This window comes from Aedes albopictus, chromosome 2 (assembly GCF_035046485.1).
Source record: "Aedes albopictus strain Foshan chromosome 2, AalbF5, whole genome shotgun sequence".
Lineage (NCBI taxonomy): Eukaryota > Metazoa > Arthropoda > Insecta > Diptera > Culicidae > Aedes > Aedes albopictus.
Window position 1 is genome coordinate 13,821,190 of NC_085137.1, and position 27,000 is coordinate 13,848,189.

Below are 27,000 nucleotides of genomic sequence, written 5' to 3' on the forward strand. Positions count from 1 at the left end.
TTGGTTGTTTTCGGTTTCATCGACAAAAAAATAAAACCAACTGCCAGCACTGCACCGAAATCGACAAAACAGTGTGCGACTCGAAGTGTCAAACAAGTGCAAATCCGCGAAAATATTGCAATTTTTGGCCTAAAAACATGCCAAAACCGGGCGAAAAGTGTTGAAAAATCCGTATTAGGTACCGCCGCAGCGAAACCAAGTGGAAATTCCCATGAAAAAGTAAAATTCGCGCCGGGAAGCGCATTTTTCACCTGCGCCATCGTCGGTGCTGTCAGCAGCGGGAGTGCTAGCGCTACCGTTCGGCGGCGGTGGGTGGTTGCTGTTTTCATCGATTCCTTGGGAGGCGCAATATTTCGTCGATTGTTTTTATCCGTTGCGTCGCGCGTCTCGTCGATCGCCTCCCCCCGCTTCGTACGGTTCAGTTCGTCAAAGGTCAAGAACACGGCGCCGGTTTGTTTACTAACTAGAAGACTTCGCGATAGGGTGAGGGTGATAGTTTTTGTAACGTGTTTAGGTGTTTTTGTGTATTCGCTGTGAATTACGATCATGTCGAACGTGGTGCTACAGTTCGTGAGCGGGCTCAAAAGCCGCAACAAGGATGCGCAGAACAAGGCGGCCCAGGAGCTGTCGCTCTACGTTAAGACGGAACTGCGCGAAATTCCGCAAGATGACTTGCTGGCATTTTTCGAGGATTTCAACCAGTACATTTTCGAAATGTTGTCCAGCGCCGACATCAACGACAAAAAGGGCGGCGTCTTGGCCATCAGTAAGACGAAACTCTCAATATAAAGACTTAAAAAATTTTTTAATGATATTTTTTTCTTTTAGATTGCCTGATAAGTGGCGATGTGGTCAACACAACGACTCAAATATCCCGTTATTCGAACAATCTGCGAAACCTGCTTCCGTCGAGTGACATTTCGGTGATGGAGCTGGCAGCGAAGGTGCTCGTTAAGTTGGCTCTTCTGCCCGGTTCCAAGGGGGCCGAGTCGTTCGAATTCGACATTAAACGTGCCTTCGAGTGGCTGATGGAGGAACGAACGGAGGGAAAACGGCATGCCGCTGTGCTGGTGTTGCGTGAGTTGGCCGTGGCCATGCCAACGTTTTTCTACCAGCAAGTTGGGAGCTTTTTCGAGCACATATTTGTTGCCATCAAGGATCCCAAACCGATGATTCGAGAGGGAGCTGGACAAGCCTTGCGCGCTGTGCTGATTGTCACCTCGCAGAGAGAGGGAACCAAGCAGAATAACAATCCGCAATGGTATGTTGGGATGCGACTTATTATATGATGTGCTTGTATTCTAAACATAATTTTATCCTAATTTAAGGTACAACCACTGTTATGACAACGCCATGGATTGCTTTAAGGAAGTTCCTTCACGTGAGAAAGGATTCAACCGAGACGATCGCATCCATGGAGCAATAATTGTGTTTAATGAAATTCTACGATGCTCAAATGCAGCCTGGGAGAAAAAGTACATGCAACTGGAGAGTTTGAATGTTGATCGCAGGTGTCGTCATACGGATGAAAGTCATAGCATCTTTCCTAGGATTCGTGTCCCCTTCATGGAAAAGCTTGGCGGAGGTGGCCATAGTTCCAGTACTGCATCTCGCAGTAGTGATGGTAGCGATGTCAAATTCTTCCGGCAAAATAGTTCCATACAAGAATCGGCTATTTGTAGAGCATTAACAAACGATAATTACGAATTGATCTGCCAGAAAGTGCTTGAACAGCGGAATTCTAAGTCTCCTTACGTGATTCAATCGCTGCTTACCATTCTACCTCGATTGGCCGCCTTCAATCGCAGAGATTTCGTCACTAACCATCTTAAAACCGTCGTCAACTATCTGATCCTAACGATCAAAAGCAAAGAAAAAGAACGGAACCTGGCTTTTGTCACGCTCGGCTATATTGCGGTTGCCGTCGAGAAAGATATTGCCCCTTTCAGGACGCGAATCATTGAAGTCATCACCGCAGCTCTGCCGCCGAAGGAAACCCCCAGCAAGAAAAAGGTCTCCGTCGATCCGTCGGTGTTCATGTGCATCACCCTGTTGGGTCATGCTCTGAAAAGTGCAATTACAACCAACATCAAGAGCCTGATCTTGCCGATGCTGTCGACGGGACTGAGTACCGGTCTGACGGTTTGCCTGCACGAGTTGAGCGAGAATGTGCCACAGTTGAGGCAGGAAATCACCACCGGACTGCTGCAGATCCTGTCCTGTGTGCTGATGAATAAACCGCTGCCGCAGTTTATGCCCGGTCGACCTCAAGGTAAGTGCTGTAGGAAAGTCAACGATTTAGTTCCCAAAAATGGACTTGTCGAAAAATTATCTTGCAATCTATGAACTATATTCAAACAACAGTCTTCGATAGAAATAAGGCAATGTTTTTCTGGCAACACGGGCCGGTCTATTTGTGCTTTACGTCGGTCGCTTTTGTAAAGTAAATTACGTCTCGTATATTGTAGAAAAAAAACGTGCGCGGTGGATAGTTTAGTCCATAACGGTGTTCTAAATCGCCAAAATGCCTCCGGGGCATCTATGATTCAGATAAGATGTAACTACAACAGTTCCAAAATAACCCAAGCCACTGGACACTCCGTCGATGATGTGAACCCAGAGAGTGCAAAACGTCAAAAGAGAAGTCACTCAGATCTCACGCAGATCAATACTGTCAGCGCTATGAATGCTTCATCTAGCAACGCTCGTATGGGTGTCGTACCAAATCAAAACAACATCTTCAACACACTACCAGATGATGTCCCCAATGTTGAAGTGGATATCAACAACTCACATCGATCTAAAGCCTCGAAAACTCGATGTCCTCCGATCACAGTAGCTGGAATAGGAACGAAACATCTACGCCAACTTCTCTCATCGAAAGAAGTCCCACAGGAGAAGAAGTACAACATGAAGTTGATCAAGAATGGGGTTCAACTGATAGTCGCCGATAAAGAACAATTTCAAAAGTCGGTGGATGTGCTGAAACAAGGTCAGATACAGTTCTTTACGTACCTGCCACCTGAGGATACTCCTGTGAAGATAATTTTGTCAGTCCTAGCCCTGTACGATCTGGAGGAATTGCGAAGTGAACTTAATTGTTATGGTGTTCAACCGGTTGAAATCAAAGTGTTCTCTGTGAAGAAGACTGACGTGGAAGATGACGTACTATACCTGCTGCATTTCCAAAAGGGGCAGGTCAAGCTTAACGAACTGAAAAAGATTAAAGCTCTATTCAGTACCATGGTCAGTTGAAGATATTTCGTAAAAAACAAGTCTGACGTCGTCCAATGCCACCGGTGTCAACGGTATGGACATGGAAAAACAAACTGTAATATGTTGCCTCTGTGTGTCAAGTGCGGAGAAAGGCATGAAACAATTCAATGCAAGCTGCCTGTGAAGGCTAAACTTCAGGACAAGGATCGGTCAGACCGTTCGCGGATTAGGTGCGCAAATTGCAGCGGTATAACCACACGGCGAACTTCCGCGGATGCCCGGTTAGGCAAGACTACCTGAAGCAACTAGAAGAACGTGCGGCAAGAAGAAGAATCTACAATACGGACAAGCTTCGTCGGCGCGAAACAAACGTATCCGGTGGATACAGGCCACAGTCTACTACAGCTGGTTCGTCGCGAGTAAATAACCAACCTAACAGTTCCGGCTATCATCAAACTCGTCAACTCTACGCAGATGTCGTTCGCAACCAAAGTCAACCAGCCCCAGAATTCGACAATGGAGATTCAACATTGTTCTCTCTGTCAGAGTTTCTCAGTCTAGCGCGTGACCTGTTCCAACGCCTACGGGAGTGTAGGAACAAGGAGCAGCAATTTCAAGCCCTAACAGAGCTGATGATCAAGTACGTTTATAATGTCTAATCACATTATCAAAATGCTCAACTGGAACAGTAGATCAATCCTCCCCAAACAACTGGAATACTTCGAGTTCCTGAACCGCAATAAAGTCGATGTCGCCGCTGTGACCGAAACCTGGCTGAAACCTACGAACTCTTTCAATCATCCAGATTATTACTGTCTTCGTATGGATAGACATCGTGAAAATGTCGATAGAGGCGGAGGAGTTATGCTTTCGGTGAGAAAAGGTTTGGTGTTTCAACAAATAAACGTCTGCACGAAATTGATCGAATCGGTTGGCATAAACGTGATCAGCAACGATATCCGTATTAAAATCGTTGCGGTGTATTTTCCTGATACAAAACGAAATAGTGATTGGCAACATTATCGCAATGATCTACGACTTCTAATGCAAGATGATATTCCAACGTTCTGGGTGGGTGATTTTAACGCACGTAGCCGTCAGTGGAATTGCATCAAAAATAACAAGGCCGGTACTCAGCTCATCCAAGTCATCACCGCTAACAATTTCTTCGTTCACGCACCGGCCCTACCAACATTTCATCCTACCGGCAGAGGACAGGCCTCGACCTTGGACCTGGTTCTGTCCAACAACCTTGTAGACATGTCTATACCAAGAGTGTCCAATGATTTATCATCCGATCATCTACCTGTTAGTTTTGAAATCGCTGCAAAACCGAACCATATCGACACTGCTGTCAGCACTATGTACAATTATCATCGAGCAGATTGGCCCAAGTTCCAGAGAGTCATGAATGAAAGCTTAGACCTCTCCGCCCCAATTATTACGGAACTAAACGATTCAGACGCAGTGGACACCGCCATACAGTTTTTCTCTGACGTCATCCTTCGAGCGGAAAATCTGGCAGTTCCGAAGATGCCCATTCGAACTTATCTGTTCCTGAAATTTCCCTTCATACCGAAAACTTGATAACACTTCGAAATCAACGTAGACGACAGTGGATTCGAACGAGAGATCCCTTCTACAAATGTATTGTGGAGTCTCTGAATAATCGTATTCGCCAAGAATGTTCTCAGACTAGATTCCAAAAATTTGGTAGCGCTCTCAGCAGTATGGAGTCCAGTTACAACAATATGTGGAAAATAACGCGAGCACTCCGCAAAACCTGCAAATACAGTCCACCTTTACGTAACGATGGTACTATTGTGTCATCCCCTCAAATGAAAGTGAATCTACTAGCGGAAAGTTTTGCAAAAGCCCACGCCAACACGCTAGAATCTGATGCAGCGACTATAGCCGCTGTGGAAAATTCGATAGCGATGATCAACGAGGCGCCGAGCATATCCGAAACGTTTCTGGTCAGACCAAAAGAGATTAAGCTTCCGCTCAAGAATCTCAAGAACAAAAAAGCTCCTGGGGGTGATAAAATCGGAAACCAGCTCCTCAAACATCTGCCTCGTAGGTCGATCATAGTGTTAGCTAGGATATTTTCAGCATGCCTACGTCTCTGCTATTTTCCCAAAAATTGGAAGCATGCGCTCATCACAGCAATTCCAAAACCAGGAAAAGACATAACAAATCCAGTGAACTATAGGCCTATCAGTTTGCTCCCCACAATGAGTAAATTGCTTGAACGTATCATCCTCGTCCGTCTAGAACAACACCTGCAAACAGCACAGATAATTCCAGACCAACAGTTTGGGTTCAAACAAGGGCACTCGACGAATCATCAGCTTGTTCGACTTGTGAAAGCGATCAAGACAGGATTTGGCATGAAAAAATCGTCCGGTATGGTATCGCTGGATATTGAGAAGGCATCCCGAGCAGGGAATGAGAACTAATTGAAAACAAAAAGAGTTATTTAGATATCACGAGTTTTGATAACAGAGTGAGTTTTCATTTTGTATGACTTAAGTGTTAACATAACAAAAATGATAACAAAATAATGTACTGGAATATCTAATTGAAAACAGAATCAGTTCTCATTGATAACAAATTGATACCTCATTTTGTTATCCACATTTTACGACTTGATATCATACGCAGTTCTCAGGGAGTTATCAAATCTATAGGGTAATAACTAAAAATGAATAACAAATTTAGTATTCATTTTGATATTTTATTAAGCATTAACTTACATGAATGCGAGCATGAATGATAAAAAATGTAAATGAGATTTTATTTTAAATTCAGAAGAATCTCGTGATTGAAAACTTGTTTTGATTGATACGATTTCATCAGAATATGACCCCTATTATTGGCGTAGTATTATCGATTGTGACATTAACATTTCATCAACAGTCATTTCTAACTTGGAGGCTAAACGAAGAAAAATTGTATGGAAATCGAAATCCGACATGATATCCTCATAGATATGCAGCATAACTATACCATGATTCAACTAAAAGAATAATGATGGGCATTGAAGTGACAAAAAAAAGTAAATTTGGAGTCAAAGGGCAACTGCACTTAATATTTTTGTATTGGTAGAGTAATTGATCCGATCATGGAAGAGTTACCCGAGCAAGGAATGAGAACTAATTGAAAACAAATTGAGTTATTTAGATATCACGAATTTTGATAACAAAATGAGTTTTCATTTTGTATGACTTAAGTGTTAACATAACAAAAATGATAACAAAATAATGTACTGGAATATCTAATTGAAAACAGAATGAGTTATCATTGATAACAAATTGATATCTCATTTTGTTATCTACATTTTGCGACTTGATATCATACGTAGTTCTCAGGGAATTTTCAAATCTATAGAGTAATAACTAAAAATCAATAACAAATTTAGTATTCATTTTGATATTTTATTAGGCATTAATTTACATGAATAAGTAAAAAATTAAATGAGATTTTATTTTAAATTCAGGAGAATCTCGTGATTGAAAACTTATTTTGTTTGATACGATATTATCAGAATAATACCCCTATTACCCCTTATAAGGCAGTGGCAACTATATTGCCACATACTGTTTTTATTTATTTTTTGTTTTATAACAATTTATTTCGAACTTTAGGTTTACGCAAAATTGAGATTACTAACAACGCCTGGTATTTTTTTTGGTACTAAACAAAGCTTAAACATTAATTTGGGAGCTCAAAAATGGCTAAATATGACCGCGTGAAGAAATTTAGCTCAAACTTATTGTAAAACTGTCGATTTAATAAATATTTAAATTATGGGTTGACATGAACTGAACTACACAGTTTATATTATGGGGTAAGCCCTAATCCACCCTAAAATCTCTTTTTCAGCTTTTTGATGAAGTCAAAAGAAGAAAAGTACCCTAAACGGGCAGTGGCAAGAATATTGCCACCAAGATTTTTGAGAGTTTCTTTCAAACGAAAATTGTTTTGTACATGTAATCATGTATATGTATAATAATTTCCATAATAGTATGCGTTGACAACTCTTCTATAGAACTGGATAAATAATCACCCTGTAGTTCAAATTTCAAAATATTTGGCAATATGTTTAGATTGAAATAACTGATATAGGGGAACACTTGTATTCTTGGCAGTTTTGTTTTTTTTACAATAGGTAGATTTAACAAATATTTTGTGAATATAATAAATGTTAATAAAGCATATTAAACCTATTTTGGATTTTTGAAATCAAATCTTGTTATCATTGAGATTTGAAATGATAACAAAATGATATCTCAATTTGATATTAAATAAAAACAATTTGGACCGAAAACTTGGTTTGATTTCATTTTGTTATCAAGAACAAAATGAGTTATCAATTTGTTATAGGTTTGTTCTCATTCCCTGCTCCCCGAGCAAGGAATGAGAACTAATTGAAAACAAATTGAGTTATTTAGATATCACGAATTTTGATAACAAAGTGAGTTTTCATTTTGTATGACTTAAGTGTTAACATAACAAAAATGATAACAAAATAATGCACTGGAATATCAAATTGAAAACAGAATGAGTTCTCATTGATAACAAATTGATATCTCATTTTGTTATCCACATTTTACGAATTGATATCATACACAGTTCTCAGGGAGTTATCAAATCCATAGGGTAATAACTAAAAATTAATAACAAATTTAGTATTCATTTTGATATTTTATTAGGCATTAAGTTACATGAATAAGTAAAAATTTAAATGAGATTTTGTTAATTCAGAAGAATCTCGTGATTGAACACTTGTTTTGTTAATACGATATCATCAGAATATGACCCCTATTGACGGCGTAGTATTATCGATTTTAACAATAACATTTCTTAAACAGTCATTTCTAACTTGGTGCCTAAATGAAGAAAAAATGTATGGAAGTCCTCTCTGGAAAGTTTTCACGTCCGATTTACATGAAAACATAGGTAGTTTTCGTCCATCCACTTTTTCATGTAAGTTTTACCGGAACGACATGTAACCCAAAGAAAAATTGAACCCGAGAGTTTACATGAAAAGTCAGGTAAATCAGACATGATTTTCCGGTAATATTGACGTGATATTTTCAATAACTTCCACATGAAAACTAGGTAAATTTTACCTGAAATTTTATTCCATTTTAAATTTCTTTCGTGTCATTTTTACGTGACTTTTTAGTCAAAATAACTCACAGGGTGTCCATCCATCCGGGAAATACGGGAAAACCGGGAAAAACCCGGGAATTCGAAACCACCGGGAAAAATACGGGAAAAAACACGGGAAATTGTAAAAGGCACCGGGTAAAATCTTTATGGTGTCTATCTGTACTTCATAAGTGTCAAGCAAGTCTTGAATAGAATGACAACATAGCTACATAACAACATAGCAACATTAACAGAGTTGCCGGTTGAATATGTTTTTTTAGAAAGGCAGCCTCTCAGGAATTTTAGTAGTTTCTGTTGGATCTTGATAAATTCATGTAAAAGAAATCAGAATATACTTCTTAGGCGAAATTTTCAGATTTCTGCAAGATTTCACGGTGGACTTTTTGTGTCTTGTTAGGAAAATCGGAATTCCTGGCGAACTCTGTGAACCTGCAAAAGTTACTTACGGCGAAGAGATTTTCACATTTGAAAAAAAATGTGTCAGTTTCTGGAGGGATTCTGGTGACATTCTTTGTGGAACTCTTCATATATTTCTGCCAGGTCCCTTAAATTTGATCCCTTTGGCTGAAGTCAAGGAGAAAATTATTGAAAAACAGTGATATTGTGCCTATCCGCTTCTGTACAGAATTTTGGAGGAGCTTTAAGTAAAATTCAAATAAAATTCTGAAGAGTAAGTACAATACTGTAAATTACAGCGAATTTAAAAAAAAAACTGCTCATGAAAGACTCTCTGATAGGATCCCATAAGAAATTTCCTACAGATTTCCTTAAGAGTAGTAGAATCCACAGAAGAATCTTCTATGGAATCTGTGAAGAAATGTTTCAAAATGTTACTTCCTGGAAGCATCACTCGGATCCCCGGAATACAATAGAATCCCTGATATGTTTACGGCAATATTAGCCAAAGCATTTTGAAAGAAGTTGTAGGTACAACTTTCATGATTTTTTTTTTGGCAGAACCCATGGAGTTTGCATGGAGTACTTCCTAAAGGAAAAAATGTTGAATGTCCTCAAGATATTATTTAATATTGGAGAAGAACTCAAACGTTTTACTTCAAAATTCGGAGAAAATCGGTGTCAAAAGATTTTGGATTCTGCAAGTAAATTGTTTAAAATGACGATGCAAGTAGAACAAAAAGTTGGATGGAGATTTTCACAAAATGTAGCAAATAATTGATACATTTGTTTCTAAAGACCAGGTTTACCAAAAACGTTTCGATATTTTTCTACCGAATTTTTTATGATATACAACAAAAATTTCGTGAAAAAATCAGACACAGTAACATCAGTTTCAATAATATTTTCATATAGATTCCATTTCCTTGTTATAGAAAAGACCTTTTCAACTAACTCTATTCCTAACTTTCATGTAAGAAGGGGAAATTAACACCAGTGATTAAAGAGTTAGTAAGTTTTTTTTTAAATCATAATTTATGAAATCAGGAAATCTATATGATTCGTATCAAGTTATAGACCAAATTAAAACTGTATATAAAAATACACTGAGGAGCGCAAAAATTTGCGTTCGTACATACTCGGGAAGTTAGTCCATACCCGGGAAAAATCCGGGAATCGGAAAACTGAATTTGAATGGACACCCTGAACTCAATACAGATCCGGAAAAAAGGTCAAACTAAAAATGTCTTTTTATTTTAATGCGAAGTATGCACTTCAAACGGAATCGCTCAAGTAATTTTCGTTCAGTGCATTATTTTTCCGTGACCGGAATGGTCAAGAAATTTAACACAGCAAGCCCCATTTGATTTGACATTTCGTTTCAGCTCCGTACTAGGATACGGAGTAAAGCGACGCTTTCTTATTTCTTGAGTGATTCCTTGCCTGAATTTCCCACGCATCGAGATAGGCCAAGAAATTTCTTGCGATCTGCATACTACCCATAACCCTCGAACGATCGCGCTGTTGTATTTTGTACAACACGGTGAAAAAATCTCGCTTTTTGTATTGCGACATTTGCACCCATTTAGACTCGGCCGAAATTCATTATCATCACAGTCGAATTTCGCACACGACTTCGCAGCGGCTGGCATACTCAAGTTCGGTTGAGTTCATGACAGGGGCGTCGGATGCACAACAGGTAAACAAAATAAGTTTGATTAGTGTGAAATTTCGTTGGGAAATAATGATTCAGTGGATTCTCAAATTATCACAGTAGTCTAAACATCTAAACCCAATACTCAGCATTAGTGTGCTGCTGACGCAGGTAGTCAACCGCGCGAGTTACGGAAGGTTAATCAATTATCCACAAATCACACGATGCAAGCTTCCGGAACACAAGCTGTCACGGCGGGGGGTCACAACTGAATCTGTTGGTTGGGGATTCGATGGATGGCCGACCTGGACCGGGCCGTAATGATCTACAGTGGCGAACGCTTTCTCTTCTGAAGGAACCGGTTGGTCATCATCTGGCGCTTCGGACGGATGCACTTCTAGTTGATAACTATTATTTGCTGGGTCGAGAATGTGAAACCTGAAACGTTGAATCGTTAGCTGCACTTCGATTGGTAAAAATGGAAAAATTTACCCATGACCGAATAGTAGATTTCTGAAAAGAAAACAATAAAAATCAGTCAACTATCATAAAAAGGATAAGTTAGACTTACGTTCCGATTCTTCAGGTCTCAATAGGCGGAAACAACTCAGCGTTTCTTGGCACCAAGTTCTCGTTTTCGAAGAGCTCCAAAATTTGCTTAAGTTGATCTTCAGTCACCGTAAAATTCCAATGCCGCGTTCTGAAATACTTGAAAACAGGAAGATTCTGATGGTGAATTAATACGATGTTAAATTAAGTCAATTCTTCAATTTTTAACAATTACCTTTTAAAAAATGCAGCACACTACACGAAAACTTCAGATCAGTTAGCAGATCGTCGACTAATTTGTTTGTAGACGCCATATTGGTTTATTTCTGCATACATGAAATCCACGTAAACCTCGTTTCCAATCTGGTTCGCGGAAATGTCAAACTCACAAACACACTAACACAAATGCACCGAAGCTATCCACGTTGAAATGTGATCAATGTTACTAAACTTTCCAGTAAACATGAAGTGGGAAGCAGATAAAAGTTACATGAATCACGTAACTTATGTGATTTTGAGAATCTAGATCGGTTACATGAAATTTCACGTGGATCGGACGTGAAGATTTTTTAGAGTGTCGGATATGATATCCTCATAGATATGTAATAAAACACGGAAACATATGTAGCTCACGACATCCCAGAGCCACAGACTTCGGGACTGAAATTGAATGACATCGAGCAACGAATTGAGTCGCATTCGGCTTTTCAGCTCTTTCCTTCGTTATCCGGGGAAAAATGATGACATTGAAAAAATAAGGTATCCGATTGGCAAAATATTTTAAGGAATTCACTATCGTAATTTCTATTTTATATTACTCATTTTAGTATCATAATGACAAACTTTTCCGTACTGGTTCATTATGCAACTGAAATGAGTTGCATAATGTTCATAATGCAACTTATTTGAGTTACATTATGAACATTATGCAACTCAAATTAGTTGTATAATGAAAAGAAAAATCATTGCATTAAATTTTGTATGGAACTCGTTACAAAATTAGATTGTTGCAACTCGATACATAAATAACTATTACTACATTAATTCTTTTTGGCACAATGGGCAAATGGCATAATCTGACAAAAAAGTCGTTCGGAAAAATGGCCGTTTGACATAACAATAAGTGAAATGGCATTCATCATTTTCATGTATGATAAATATCTGTGTTATTTTTAAAACTGTATCAAACATTAGGGGATTCATCATTTTGGTACGGAGCTACAATGAATCCTTTTTCACGGGAGAAAACTTAAGAAAGAAACACTATGCCAATTCGAGCCAGTTTAAGGTGAATATAGAACGAAGCCACACCTTGAATTTTCAAAAGCACAAATCTCTTGAAAATTCGAGGTGTGGCTTCGTCATATCTTCACCTTAAATCAATAGCATGACCATTACCCAGAATCAGCAAATTAAAAATGTTGTGTCAATATGTAAATACAATACTCAGGTACAGGGAATAGACAAAATGATCGGGACAGGCAAAATCTTCATTTTTCCAAAAAATGTCCAATTAGCTGTAACTTTTCTAAAAGTGCAATAAATATTCTCAAATTTTCACTGTAAGTTGATCAACTAGTTGTGTATCAGATGACAAAATTTGGAAATGATCGGGCTATTCTGCACGCAGTTATAAGCACATTAGAAAAAGGTAGAATTATCCGATAGCCAACTTTGAGCTTTTATATCTCCGGATTCAATGAACCGAATGCAATGAAATTTTGTCCATTTATGACTTATATAATGAGCTCTGAAAAACGTTTGGCTCAACTTGAAACTATTATCAAGAGAAAAAGTTATAGCGATTTGATTAATATTATGATTTTTTAGTAAATTGGTCTATTTTTAATATGCATCTCATTACTTTTTCAATGAGTTGCCACCTATGTTGTTACTTTCTTTCACAACATATCTGCATTCACGACAATTAGAGGGAACGTAAAATAACTATACTTAGCATCTTGAATTTTGAAACGATGTTGAAATTTAAGAAAATTTGGTGTTTTATTAGAAATATAATGTAATCGTTATAATTTTCTTCCGTGTTGAGAATTTTAAGTTAAGTCAAAAGGTTTTCAAAGCTCATTATATACAGGGGATACTCAAAATAACTGGGACAGGTAAAATTTTCACTTTTCAAAAAATGTTCAACTAGCTGTAACTTTTCGAATAGGGCATCAAATATTCTCAAATTTTTACTGTAAGTTCATCAACAAGTTGTGTATCAGTGGTCCAATTTTGGTAAAGTTCGGGCTATTCATCACGAAGTTAAAAATATTCTAGAAAACGGTATAATTATCCGATAGCCAACTTTAAGCTGTTATATCTCCGGATTCAATAAACCGATTGCAATGAAAATTTGATCATTTATGACTGATATAATGAACTTTGAAAAACATTTGACTTGAAATGAAATTATGATTAAGAAAAAAAGTTATAGCGATTTCTTTTATTCTAAGTTTATTTACTAAATTTATATATTTTTCATATGCATCCCATTACTTTTTCAATATAATGCCGGCCATTTGGTTGCTTTCCTTCGAAACATTAATATTTTCAAGTCAATTAGAGGGAATTTTAATGAACTATAACTATTATCTTGGATTTTGAAACGATGATGAAGTTTTGGATAAATTGGCGTTTTGTTACGAAAATGATCAAATCGTTATAATTTTCTTTCGTGTAAAAAAATTTAAGTTTAGTCAAAAGTTTTTAATAGCTCATTATATCAGTCATAAATGATCAAATTTTCATTACATTCGGTTTATTGAATCCGGAGATATAACAGCTCAAAGTTGGCTATCGGATAATTATACCTTTTTCTAGAATATTTTTAATAATTTTTAATTGGACCACTGATACACAACTAGTTGATGAACATACAGTAAAAATTTGAGTATATTTGATGCCCTATTCAAAAAGTTACAGCTAGTTGAACATTTTTTGAAAAGTGAAAATTTTACCTGTCCCAGTTATTTTGAGTATCCCCTGTAAGTCATAAATGGACAACATTTCATTGCATTCGGTTCATTGAATCCGGAGATATAACTGAAAGTTGGCTATCGGATAATTATACCTTTTTTTAGAATCTTTATAACTAAATGCAGAATAGTCCGATCTTTTCCAAATGTTGTCCACTGATACATAAATAGTTGATCAACTTACAGTGAAAATTTGAGAATATTTGATGCACTTTTCGAAAAGTTACAGCCATTTGAAATTTTTTTGACAAGAGGAAATTTTGCCTGTCTCGATCATTTTGTCTATCCCCTGTACATTTAACAAATGTTTTGTGAATATAATTATTGTTAAGAAAGCACATTAACCTTTTTTGGATTTTTGAAATCAAATCTTGTTATCGCAGACAGACGTTCAAGTTTGACTCAGCAGCTTGTGTAAAAAACATGGCCGCCACAAATTGCCAAGTGGCAATCAGTGAACAGATGGCGTTAGCGGCGTTCATATACAATCGCTGCCTCACATGTGCGTTGCGACCAACAACTGTCACCACGGTCGTCTTCCAGCCGGATGGCAGAGTAAATGACTTTTATTTAATGTCTAAAATCTTTTGCACAAATTAGCGCAGGACTCTTGTAAAATATTATACACATTATTACTTTTATGTTACATAGATTTGCTTGAATAAAACTGCATTTGGATGAACTTTACTCGCATTGGGAAATCTTTGTGAATGTGACGCAAATGTAGGAATGATTTTGACAGTGTTTGTTTTGATTTTATTTTTCGGTGGGTGGTGAATTGGGTGGTAAGTAAGCGGTTGGAAGCACGTGGTTTCTCAAACTGTCAACTGCTCGCGACTGCACTGTGGCAATCGGTTGCCTAGGTGTCGCTAGTGAAAATTTACATAGAAAATTTGAATAAATTTGTTCGAGCTAGAACGTCTGTCTGCGTTGTTATCATTGAGTTTTTGAAATGATAACAAAATGATATCTCAATTTGATATTAAATAAAAACAATTCGGAACGAAAACTTGTTTTGATTTCTTTTTGTTATCAATAACAAAATAAGTTATCAATTTGTTATAGGTTTGTTCTCATTCCTTGCTCGGGTAAGCACTGGGTTCATGCTTAAACCACAATTGTTTCGCCCCAAGTAAAAGTTTAACATGGATTGAATTGAAAATAATAAAATCTATCCTTTATCTACGGGAAAATAACGAAATATTGCCACTTTGAGGTTGTTATGAGCATTTTATTCGTTTTTATCTGAAAGAGCATTGTGTTCCTAATGTTGCGGTATCCCATTGAAATCATATGGGATACCACAACATTAGGAACACTACCGCAACAATAGGAACACAGCAGCGAACATATTAAGGAAAACATTTTTTCATGTTTTCTACCACCCATAAACATGGCAGGGTTCAAAATTCACAATAAGGATGATTTATTTGACTAAACAAAAAAGATGTCTTATGGTTAGTTCAAACATGCTGCGGGGCAAGACGAGCACCCCTACGAGGCAAAAAGAGCACTTCATTATTTAATTTGACGATATTTTTCACAATTCGTTCGTTATGAGGCACCTTTTATCAGGTTTACAAACAGGATGAACTTTATTCTAACGGATTATGAAGTTGTTTAGACAAAATTCATCATAAAAGGAGTAAAACAGAGGGGTGCTCATCTAGCCCCGGGTGGCCATCTTGCCCCGTCCTACCCTATATGCCCTGCTGCAGTAAAACAAATGTGGGAGATGTTCACGACATCCCAGAGCCACAGGCATCGATACTCAAATTGAATGACATCAAGTAACGAATTGAGTCGCATTTGGCTTCTCAGCTCCCTCGTAACCCGGGGAAAATGATGACATTGAAAAAATAAAGCATCCGAATGGAAAAATATTTTACCAACGAGTATTAATCTTTGATTTTACTACATTAATTCTATCGGGTTTGGCATAGTCTTTTGGCATTAGTCAAATGGAATAATCTGGCAAAATAGTCGTTTGGCAAAATGGCCGTTTGGCATAACAATAAGTGAAATGGCATTCATCAGTTTCATGTATGATAAATATCTATGTTATTTTCAAAACTTTATCAAACATCACGAGATTAATCATTGCTACAATGAATCTTTTTTTCACGCGAGAAAACTTTATAAAGGTAAAATATGTGACCTTCAACAGCAGAATAATCGTGAATTACTTTGGATGACCATATCTAACTTCATTTGCCTTTAATTTACAATTATTCCAAATGAACATTATGCCAATCGGCTATAATGCCAAATCACTTTATGCCAAACGACCTAAAATGTGAGAAAACTTGGAGAACTGTGGAGCTCTCGCTATTTCCATACGAAAGTGCGAATGATGCAGTTTTAAAATATAGAACTGGAAAAATAATCACCCTGTAGTTCAAATTTCAAAATATTTGGCAATATGTTTAGATTAAAATAACTGATATATGGGAACTTTTGTATTCTGGGCGGTTTTGTTCTTTTCGTCATGGAAGGCTTTTTGAATTCAAAGTTGGCCTCAAATCTTTCCCAACCAAGCTGAGCTATACGACCAAGTTGCAGGCAACTTGGCCGATGAAAAACCCCTCAGAACGAAGAGAACAAACCTACCGATAATACTCAGTCACCTTAAAAAGACTTATTAAAGGACAAGCCAATTTAACCCTTTCGGGACGACTTTTTTCACCAACCTCGCCGCTGTAGAACGCGTCAGCGAGGTGCAAATGACCCAACCGTCCTGAAAGGGTTAAATCAATAGCATGACCATTATCCAGAATCAACTAATTATAAATTTTGTGTCAATATGCAAGTAAAATACTCAGGAAGATTTAACAAAAATTTTGTGAATATTGTTAATAAAGCATATTAAACCTATTTTGGATTTTTGAAATCAAATCTTGTTATCACTGAGTTTTTTAAATGATAACAAAATTATATCTCAACTTGATATTAAATAAAAACAATTCGGAGCGAAAACATGTTTTGATTTTATTTTGTTATCAATAACAAAATGAGTTATCAATTTGTTATAGGTTTGTTCTCATTCCCAGCTCGGGATATGACTCTGTCTGGCAAGATGCAATTCTCCACAAAATGGTAGTCGCCGATTTCCTAATCCGCCTCGTCAAAATAGTGCAATCATTCCTGAAACACCGAAGCTTCCAGGTTACAGTCAATGGGACTTTTTCTGAGAAGAAAACCATCCCATATGGAGTACCTCAAGGATCTGTGCTGAGTCCAACCCTATATAATATTTTCACAGCTGACATTGTGATGATCGATGGGGTGAACTACTTCATATTTGCAGATGACACAGCTTTTGTGGCAACAGACGCCGATCCAGAAGTAGTCGTAACTCACTTGCAAGCTGCTCAGAACGCTCTGGAAACATTCCATAACAAGTGGAAAATTAAAATCAACCCGAGTAAAACCCAGGCTATTTTCTTTTCAAACCGGAGGAGCCCCAGACACCTCCCGTGACGCAAGGTACTTGCTCGTGATCTTGAAGTAGAGTGGTCTGAAGATGTAAAATATTTGGGTCTTACCATGGACCGCAAACTCAAGTTCGGAACACACGTACAAGTTTCGCTTCAGAAATGTGATAAACTCGTGAAAAGTTTGTACTCAATGATTTGTCGACGATCGCGCTTGAGTATTGCGAATAAGCTTCTGCTGTATAAAGCCATCATACGACCCACCATCACTTATGGATTTCCGGCGTGGTGTAACTGTGCCAGAACACACCGCAACAAGCTGCAAATAAAACAAAATCGAATACTAAAAATGATGATGAACCTCGACCCTTTCTACCCTACAGATGATCTTCACAGAATTGCTGAAGTTGATCTCATCGATGATTGGTTTCAACGTCTGTTACCCAAGTTTCAGAATAGTTGTTTAAGTTCCTGGAATCCCTTGTTGCAAAATATTTTTTAGTTTGTACTGTGATATTTTATTTAACGTATTTATTGTTTTTCTAACTATAAGTAATTGTAAAGGTTTTTTGTTGTGACTTTTCCTTTGATGTTTGTAAGATTGTTCAAGATTCCCAATAGTCTCTACCAATTGAATGTTGTTAAACTACTGCTGAAAGGATCTCCAAACCTCAGTGAATGAAATCAAATTATGTATTAGGCTAAATAAATGAATAAAAGAATAAAGAATAAAGAATAAAAAGAAATAAGGCAATTCATTAAATAATAAATTATGAGGTTCCATTTGGATTTTTTTACGATTCCATCCAAAACTCTCCTCGGGACCCTTCCCAGATTTCCTTGCGAGGTTTCTACTGAAGTAATACTAATCACACTCTTTTCTTCATCAGGTGGAATGAACACGAGTCTGTACGAGCAGCAGATTCAGGATACCCCGACCACGGTGCTGGCCCTTCGCACGCTCGGTACCTTCAACTTCGAGGGTCACAGTTTGCTGCCGTTCGTGCAACGCTGTGCCGATCATTTCCTGCTTAGCGAACAGCAGGAGATTCGCATCGAGGCCGTTCAGACGTGCACTCTGCTGCTGAAATTGGCCCTCCAGTCGGTGGATTCGGCTGACGGATCGGAAACGCTAACCCAAACGGTGGGCAGCGTGCTGGAGAAGATTTTGATCGTGGGCATTACCGACGTTGATCCGAATGTGCGGCTGAGGGTGCTGAAGTCGCTGGACGATAGTTTTGATTCGCAGTTGGCGCAACCGTGGTTTCTTAGTTCGCTGCTGATTACTATGAACGATGAGGTGTTTGAAATTCGGGAATTGGCTATCATCATCATCGGTAGGCTATCGGCTATTAATCCGGCTTATGTGATGCCGAGTTTGAGGAAGACCATGGTGCAGATTTTGACCGAACTGGAACATTCCGGTATGAGTCGAAACAAGGAGCAGAGTGCGAGAATGTTGGATCATTTGATCGTCAGCACTCCGAGGCTGATATCTGCCTATATGAGACCTATTTTGTCTATTTTGGTTCCGAAGTTGAAGGAACCAGAGTCGAATCCGGGGGTTGTATTGAATGTATTGAGAGCAATAGGAGATCTTGCGGAAGTCAATGGAGGACACAATGTTTTAGAAACGTGGTCTGACGAGCTGTTGGCTACGTTGTTGGAAATGCTTAGCGATGCCGGATCTACGGAGAAACGTGGCGTAGCTTTATGGACCCTCGGCCAACTTGTCAGTGCCACAGGGCAGGCCGTCAAACCTTATCATAAGTATCCCAATTTGATCGATATATTGATCAACTTTTTGAAGACGGAACAGCAACCGTACGTTAGGCGGGAAACAATCCGAGTGCTAGGACTACTCGGTGCCTTAGATCCGTACAAGCATAAGATGAACCGTGGTCTGATCGACAGTCAAACCAATAACATCCTAATATCGATTTCTGACACAAAAACAGACGAATACACTGATTTGTCTACCTCGGAAATGTTGATCAATATGAACAATCAACTAGACGAATACTATCCGGCGGTGGCCATTTCAACGTTAATGAAGATCCTCCGCGATCCCACATTGTCCTCTCACCACACCAGTGTAGTCCAGGCCATTACCTTCATTTTCAAAAGCCTCGGCATCAAGTGCGTTCCGTATCTGTCCCAAGTCTTGCCCAGTCTGCTTGGAAATATCCGCAATGCCGAAATGAACTTGAAAGAGTTCCTCTTCCAGCAGCTCTCGATCCTGATCGAGATTGTCAAACAGCACATCATCAGTTTCATGGAGGAAATATTCCAACTGATCAAGACGTTCTGGAACAGTATCTACCCTCTTCAACCGACCCTCATCATTTTGGTAGAAAAGATCGCGATCGCTTTGGGATGCGAGTTCAAGATCTATCTTCCACAACTGATGCCGCAGATTTTGCGGGTTCTCCTTCACGACGCGTCTACCAATCGAATAGTCACCGTCAAACTGCTCAATGCCTTGCAAAAATTCGGAAACAACCTGGACGACTATCTCCATCTGATAATCCCGGCGATCGTGAAGCTGTTCGAACCGATCGAAGTTCCCTATCAGGTATCCCTCGCTGCCCTGGAAACCATCAACTACCTGGCCGAGATTCTCGATTTCACCGACTTCTCCTCACGGATCATTCATCCCTTGGTCCGCGTCCTGGACAATCACCCGGGACAGCTGCAAACCGCAGCCCTACAAACCCTCTGCTCGATCATGATCCAACTGGGCAAGAAATATCTCGTTTTCGTACCCCTGGTCAACCGCGTCATGATCCGCCACAAGATATCCTACACCGAGTACAACAAACTCCTCTCCAAGCTCCAGAGCCAGAGCACCTTGGCCTTGGACGATGAATTCCGTCTGCGTCAAGCTCGCTTCAAGAACCGCGAAATGTCCCTGGCTCAGGACACCACCATCCAGAAGCTGAACGTGTCCGTCGCCTACCTCCAGGGGGCTTTTAAAGCCAATCGTCGCGTTTCGCGTGACGATTGGCTCGAATGGCTGCGACGTCTGAGTATCTGCCTGCTGAAAGAATCCAAAAGCCCTGCGTTGCGATCCTGTCGAACCCTCGCTCAAAACTACCCGCAGCTGTTGAAGGACCTGTTCAATGCGGCGTTCGTCAGCTGTTGGACGGATTTGCCCGACAGCCTTAAAGAGGAGTTGTCCTCTAGCTTGAGGCAGGCCCTGATGGTGCCGGATCTTCCGGAAATCACCCAGACCATCCTCAATCTGGCGGAATTCATGGAGCACTGTGAAAACGATGCCTTGAGGATCGATCCAAAGATTCTGGGAGAGCGTGCCATGGAGTGCCGAGCCTATGCTAAAGCCCTGCACTACAAGGAGGAAGAGTTCTTAAACATGAAGGATAAGGATCAGAGCGTGTTTGAATCCTTGATTCTGATCAACAACAAACTCCAGCAGAAGGAAGCGGCCGAGGGATTGCTGGAGTACGCTATGGAACACCGGAGCGCATCCGAGGAGATGAAGGTCCAGGTCAGGTGGTACGAGAAGCTGCACAGTTGGGAGAAAGCGTTGAACCTGTATCAGGACAAGCTGGAGAGCAATCCTAGCGATTTGGAGTCGCGACTTGGCCAGTGGCGATGTCTGGAAGCGCTCGGGGAATGGTCCACCTTGAACACGCTGACCAAAGAAACGTGGGAAAAACTGGGAACCGAAGGACAGAGCAAAGCCGGAAGACTGGCAGCTGCGGCCGCTTGGGGCTTGAAGGATTGGGAAGGAATGCAGGAGTTTGTCAAGTTTATCCCGGAGGATACCCAGGACGGATCGTTCTATCGTGCCGTTCTGGCAGTTCACCACGGCGAGTACGAACTGGCTCAGACGCTGATTGATGACACGCGAGACCTCCTGGACACGGAACTGACCGCCATGGCAGGCGAATCGTACGAGCGTGCCTACGGAGCGATGGTTTGCGTTCAAATGCTGTCCGAACTGGAGGAAGTCATACAGTACAAGCTGATTCCAGAACGGCAGGAAACTATCAAGGCAATGTGGTGGGATCGCTTGCTCGGTGGGCAAAGGCTGGTCGAGGACTGGCAGCGGATTTTGCAGGTAAGTGTTATTTTAAACTTGTAGTTTTTGCACGACTAGGTACTTATTTATAATTGTAACCGCAGGTTCACACCCTGGTTGTACATCCAGCCAACGACGTTAAAACGTGGCTTAAGTTTGCATCGCTCTGCCGCAAGAGTGATTCGTTGAAACTTTCAGAGAAGACCCTTGTCATGCTGCTTCGGTACAATCCTTCCGAGTATCCGGATCATCCACTAGAATTTATGCAACCGGACATAAGTTTTGCCTACGCCAAACATCTCTGGGCTGCTGGCGAGCAGGATAAGGCTTACAATCAACTGAACCGTCTGGTCGCTGATATGGGTATCGAAGGTAATTTCGATGTCGAGGAAAAGGACGAAAATCGACGCCTGCTAGCTCGTTGCTACATGAAGCTGGGTCAATGGCAAAACCAGCTGCAAGGCCTCAACGAGCAGTCTATCAAAGGCATCCTGGCATGCTATGAGAAAGCCACTAAACACGACTCCAATTGGTACAAGGCGTGGCATCTGTGGGCCTACATGAACTTCGAGGTCGTTCAAAACCAGAAGCAACAAGAGGATTTGATCAAGAATCCTGGAGGAGACAAAGAAAAGTGTATGATTCGACAGTATGCCGTTCCCGCTGTCGAAGGCTTCTTCCGGTCAATCAACCTGTCTCACGGAAACTCCCTTCAGGATACTCTCCGCCTGTTGACCCTCTGGTTCGATTACGGACAGTATCCCAAGGTTTATGAGGCCCTAGTAGAAGGAATGCGAGTTATCGAGATCAACACCTGGTTGCAGGTGATTCCTCAGTTGATCGCTCGGATCGATACTCCTCGCAATCTGGTTGGCCAACTAATCCATCAGCTCTTGAACGACATTGGAAAGTGTCACCCACAGGCGCTTGTTTATCCACTGACCGTTGCTTCCAATTCGGCATCCAGCGCCCGCCGGCAAGCCGCTCATAAGATCCTGGGCTCCATGGGCGAACACTCCTCAAATCTGGTAAACCAAGCGATCATGTGCAGTGAAGAGCTCATTCGCGTGGCGATCTTATGGCACGAACAGTGGCATGAGGGTTTGGAAGAAGCGTCGCGACTGTACTTTGGCGATCGGAACATCAAGGGCATGTTTGAAACGCTTGAACCACTACATCAGATGCTTCAGCGAGGGCCGCAAACTTTGAAGGAAACCTCGTTCAATCAAGCGTATGGTAGGGATCTTAACGAGGCGCAGGAATGGTGCAAGCACTATAAGGTACTTTTTATCGCTTAAAACAAATCAATGATCATAACTAAACCTCCAATTTCTTCACAGAACTCGGGCAACATTCGCGACTTGAACCAAGCCTGGGATTTGTACTATCACGTGTTCCGCCGGATTTCCCGGCAACTGCCGCAGCTCACCTCGCTGGAACTGCAGTACGTTAGTCCGAAGCTGCTGGCCTGTCGTGATTTGGAACTGGCCGTCCCGGGAAGTTACGCTCCTGGCCAGGAGTTGATCCGCATTGCCAGCATTCAGTCGAACCTCCAGGTGATCACTTCGAAACAAAGACCCCGGAAACTTTGCATCCGTGGCTCCAACGGCAAGGAGTACATGTTCCTGCTGAAGGGCCACGAAGATCTGCGCCAGGACGAACGCGTGATGCAGCTGTTTGGGCTGGTGAATACCCTGCTGCTGAACGATCCGGATACGTTCCGGCGGAATCTTACCATTCAACGGTATGCGGTCATCCCGTTGAGCACCAACTCCGGTCTGATTGGATGGGTGCCCCACTGCGATACGCTGCACACGCTGATTCGGGATTATCGTGACAAAAAGAAGACCATGCTGAACATCGAGCATCGGATTATGTTGCGAATGGCACCGGATTACGACCATCTGACGTTGATGCAAAAGGTCGAAGTCTTTGAGTATGCGTTGGAACTCACCAAAGGGGATGACCTGGCCAAGCTGCTGTGGCTGAAGAGTCCCTCGTCGGAGGTTTGGTTCGACAGGAGGACGAACTACACTCGGTCGCTGGCGGTCATGTCGATGGTGGGCTACATTCTGGGGCTGGGCGATCGACACCCGTCCAATTTGATGCTGGATCGGTTGAGTGGGAAAATCCTGCATATCGATTTTGGCGATTGTTTCGAGGTGAGTTTAAAATGGTGCAGTGTGGTGCGGAAAGTAATTACCCCCAAGGGTACATAGCCTCCCTGAGCGGTAATTTTACCTCCAGTAATGTTATTTAGTAAGGCACCACCACCATTTAATACCTTTCTTCCAACACAGGTTGCAATGACCCGCGAGAAATTCCCGGAAAAGATTCCATTCCGGTTGACGCGTATGCTTATCAACGCGATGGAAGTGACCGGCATCGAGGGAACGTACCGTCGGACGTGTGAAAGCGTCATGCACGTGCTCCGTCGTAACAAGGACAGTCTGATGGCCGTCTTGGAGGCGTTTGTGTACGATCCGTTGCTCAACTGGCGTCTGCTGGATGCGGACAAAAACCGACGGTCCAAGAATGCCACCGACGTTGATAGCACGGCGGAGAGCATGGAGGAGACGTTGGATCTGCTGGCCATCAACGCGAGGAACCTTCGGATGAACGAGGCCAACGGGGGTGGCGATGTAGTGGATCAGGGCAGCAATTGTATCGCCAACCCGGCGGAAGCCACTAACAACAAAGCCCGGGCGATCGTTGACCGCGTGAAGCAGAAACTGACTGGTAAGGACTTTAACACGGTGGAACCGGTGCAAAGGCAGATTGATCTGCTGATTCGGCAGGCGACGAACAATGAAAACCTCTGCCAGTGCTACATCGGATGGTGTCCTTTCTGGTAAGCTGGCGGAACAAAATTACGCGTTTTATGTGTTAAGCTTGCAATTGTGAATATAACGTAACTTTTAAGATTTTGTACCGTTGCTTCGGCACCACTATATGATATCTGTCGATGTGGGAAATATTATTAGGAATAGAGTTGGGCGGCAACAACTGACACAATGCCTGTCTTGTGCTGGAACCAATAGTAGTGAACAGCGAAAGTTAGATGTTTAAACAATCATCACCGCAAAGTTTACCAAATCTTGTTTTGTATTAAGCTTCAAAAATGAGATACCCGTAAGCCAATAAATGATTTAGCTTATGCAAAAACGGGGTCATTGTTGAATATGTGAAAGAAATCCTAGCGTCTATCAAAAAATCTTCAGAGAAAAAAGACGCCGTTTGCAGCTTCTTGAAAAGTTGTAGACTGAAGCATTTTTTGAGCAGGCGTACCACGTGACAGTATCAAGAGATGCTTAAGCATCAAAACAAGCACCTTAATGACGTTTTAAAAACAAAAAGTTTACACTAACCGGACGAAAACACAATTAGAGTTGAACTTCAGTGTTTTACCAAGAACACCTAAGGTAGCATCCCCAAAAGACGGAACGTTTTTTTAACGATTCTCAACACCCCCTCCCCAATCCTAGCTTATTTTTCCAGCGCGATCACTCTAGGGTTAAACAAATCGAAAATGTCCAGCTTTTCCACATGTGAAACTTTGTCTGCGTTGAGATAATGAACATGGACATCGCCAGGCATTATCAAAACGCTCACTATTTGCAGTTCCTAATTAAATGTGGTGGGGGTGAACGATTTGCCACCCAATATACCTTCCTCGGTGATTGTTAAAAACCTTCGGAAATATGAAACCATTCTTTCCATTTCCATGGAAAGGTAGAAACCTAGGTAGAAATACTAATTAAACTAATTTAAATCTTCCGTCGTCTATCACCTATAAGAAATGAGATCATGAAGTAAACAAGCCGGCTTTGTCGATGGCCGGTCGACAAACGGACCAGGTCTTTACCGTAGGACGGTAAATCTTTCAGAAGTTCCGTGCCGTAAATATCAGATCCCCACACATCATCCGTTCATCGACGCCAAGCGGCATGCGACAATATCGACCTCACAGAGCTGTGGAAGATCTGTGCCAAAACGCGTGAAGATTTCGGGAGAACAAGCTAGTTCGACTGGAAGACAAATAATTTTCGTGACTTCCGATTAAGGCGAAACTGGACTCATTTTCTCATTTTTTGGTTTTTGATTTTTTTAATCAGAAGCAATATTTTGTATGGATCAAGGTATTCCCTGATTTTTTTTCCTGGTGAAAAATGTTTTTCGTTTTTTCAAAAACCATTTTTTTTTTCGAAATTGTGTTTAAAAATTTCGAAAAAAAAAACAGTTTCTGCAATAATAAAACACATTTTCCACTACGGACTCCTTCAGAAGTTCTCTAAGCAAATTCAATAGGGTTCATTCAGGTGTTCTTCCAGAAGTCCCTTCAGAGATTCTTTCAGGAGGATTCATTAATGCCTCCTGAAGATCCATCAAGATTTGCGTAAGAAGTTTCTTCAGGAATTCTTACAGGTTTTTAGAAATAAGTCTAGGAGTTTCTGCGGGAATTAATTTCGAAGTTCCTCTAAAGAAATTCTTACAGGAGTTTTTACAGAAATTAGTCTAGGAGTTCCTTCAGTGTTCCTCCAGGAGTTTCAGTGATTCTAGCGAATGTTTCTTTAGAGATTTCTCATGAATTTCTTCAGGGATTCCCATAGAATTTCCTAAAAAAATGTCTCCTTGAGTTCCTTCAGATAATCTTATAAAAGGATACAAGGATACCTCCAAGAGAATTCAGAGATTCCTCTACAAGTTTATTCAGGAATTCCAATATAAGAGTTTCTTCTAAGATTTCTTCAGGATATTCTTAGGGGGTTCCTGGAGAAGTTCCTTTATGGATTCTTCCAGATTGAGGAGGACACACGGATGCTTGCAAGAGCTACATCAGAGATTTCTCCAGAAGCTCATTTATGAATTCCTACAGGAGTTTCTTCAGGGAATCTTGTAGGTGTTCTTTCAATAATTTACTTAGGATTATAATCAGGCATATATTCAGGATTCCTTTGGGGGATACGTTCTGCAAATATTTCCTCCGCGATTCCCTTCGGGATATTCCGCTGAAAATTCTTCGAGGATTCCGCCTGAAAATTCTTCGGAATTTCCTCGGGGATTCCCACTGGTATTCCTGCAAGTATTTCTCCTGTAATTTAATCGAGGATTCATCCTGGACTTCCTCTTAGATTCCTCCTGGAATTACTTCGGAGATTCTTCATGGAATTTCTTCGGGGATTCCTTCAGGACTTCATTTGGGGATTCCTCCTGGACTTCCTGGAGGGATACCTCCTCGAGTTCTTTCGAAAATTCTTCCTGATATTCTGTCGTGGATGTCTCCTGAAATTCCTTTGAGGTTTCCTCCTGCAATTTCTTTGATGATTCCTCTTAGAATTCCTTCGGAGATTTCTTCTAGATTTCCTTCGGAAATCCTTCCCACAATTCTTTCAGGGGTTTCTCCTGCTTTCGGCCTTCTGCACCACCGTGGGTGCCCAGGACTGAAAGTAAGTATGTAGAAAGTTTCTCCTGCGATCCCTGCAGAGTTTTTTCCTGTAATTTCTTCGGGGGTTTCGTCTGGAATTCCGTCGGGGATTCCTTCTCCCA

The 27,000-nt window shown here is 40.8% G+C and overlaps 1 protein-coding gene across 1 annotated transcript; it reads left to right on the forward strand.

The window, feature by feature from the left end:
- The first annotated feature begins 39 nt into the window (after positions 1–39).
- On the forward strand, positions 40–24,618 carry LOC109429896 (serine/threonine-protein kinase mTor). Its single transcript, XM_029864242.2, has 7 exons — positions 40–766; positions 829–1,261; positions 1,329–2,272; positions 18,299–21,492; positions 21,558–22,733; positions 22,794–23,615; positions 23,754–24,618. Exons 1-7 carry the CDS (start codon positions 547–549, stop codon positions 24,306–24,308), a joined length of 7,344 nt encoding a protein of 2,447 aa, XP_029720102.1. The 5' UTR covers positions 40–546; the 3' UTR covers positions 24,309–24,618.
- The last annotated feature ends 2,382 nt before the right edge of the window (positions 24,619–27,000 follow it).

Coding starts and splice junctions, on each gene's coding strand:
- LOC109429896 (XM_029864242.2), top strand. CDS start 547: ATGTCGAACGTGGTGCTACAGTTCGTGAGCGGGCTCAAAAGCCGCAAC. Junction 767..828: donor GGGCGGCGTCTTGGCCATCA/GTAAGACGAAAC, acceptor TTTTTCTTTTAG/ATTGCCTGATAAGTGGCGAT. Junction 1,262..1,328: donor CAGAATAACAATCCGCAATG/GTATGTTGGGAT, acceptor TCCTAATTTAAG/GTACAACCACTGTTATGACA.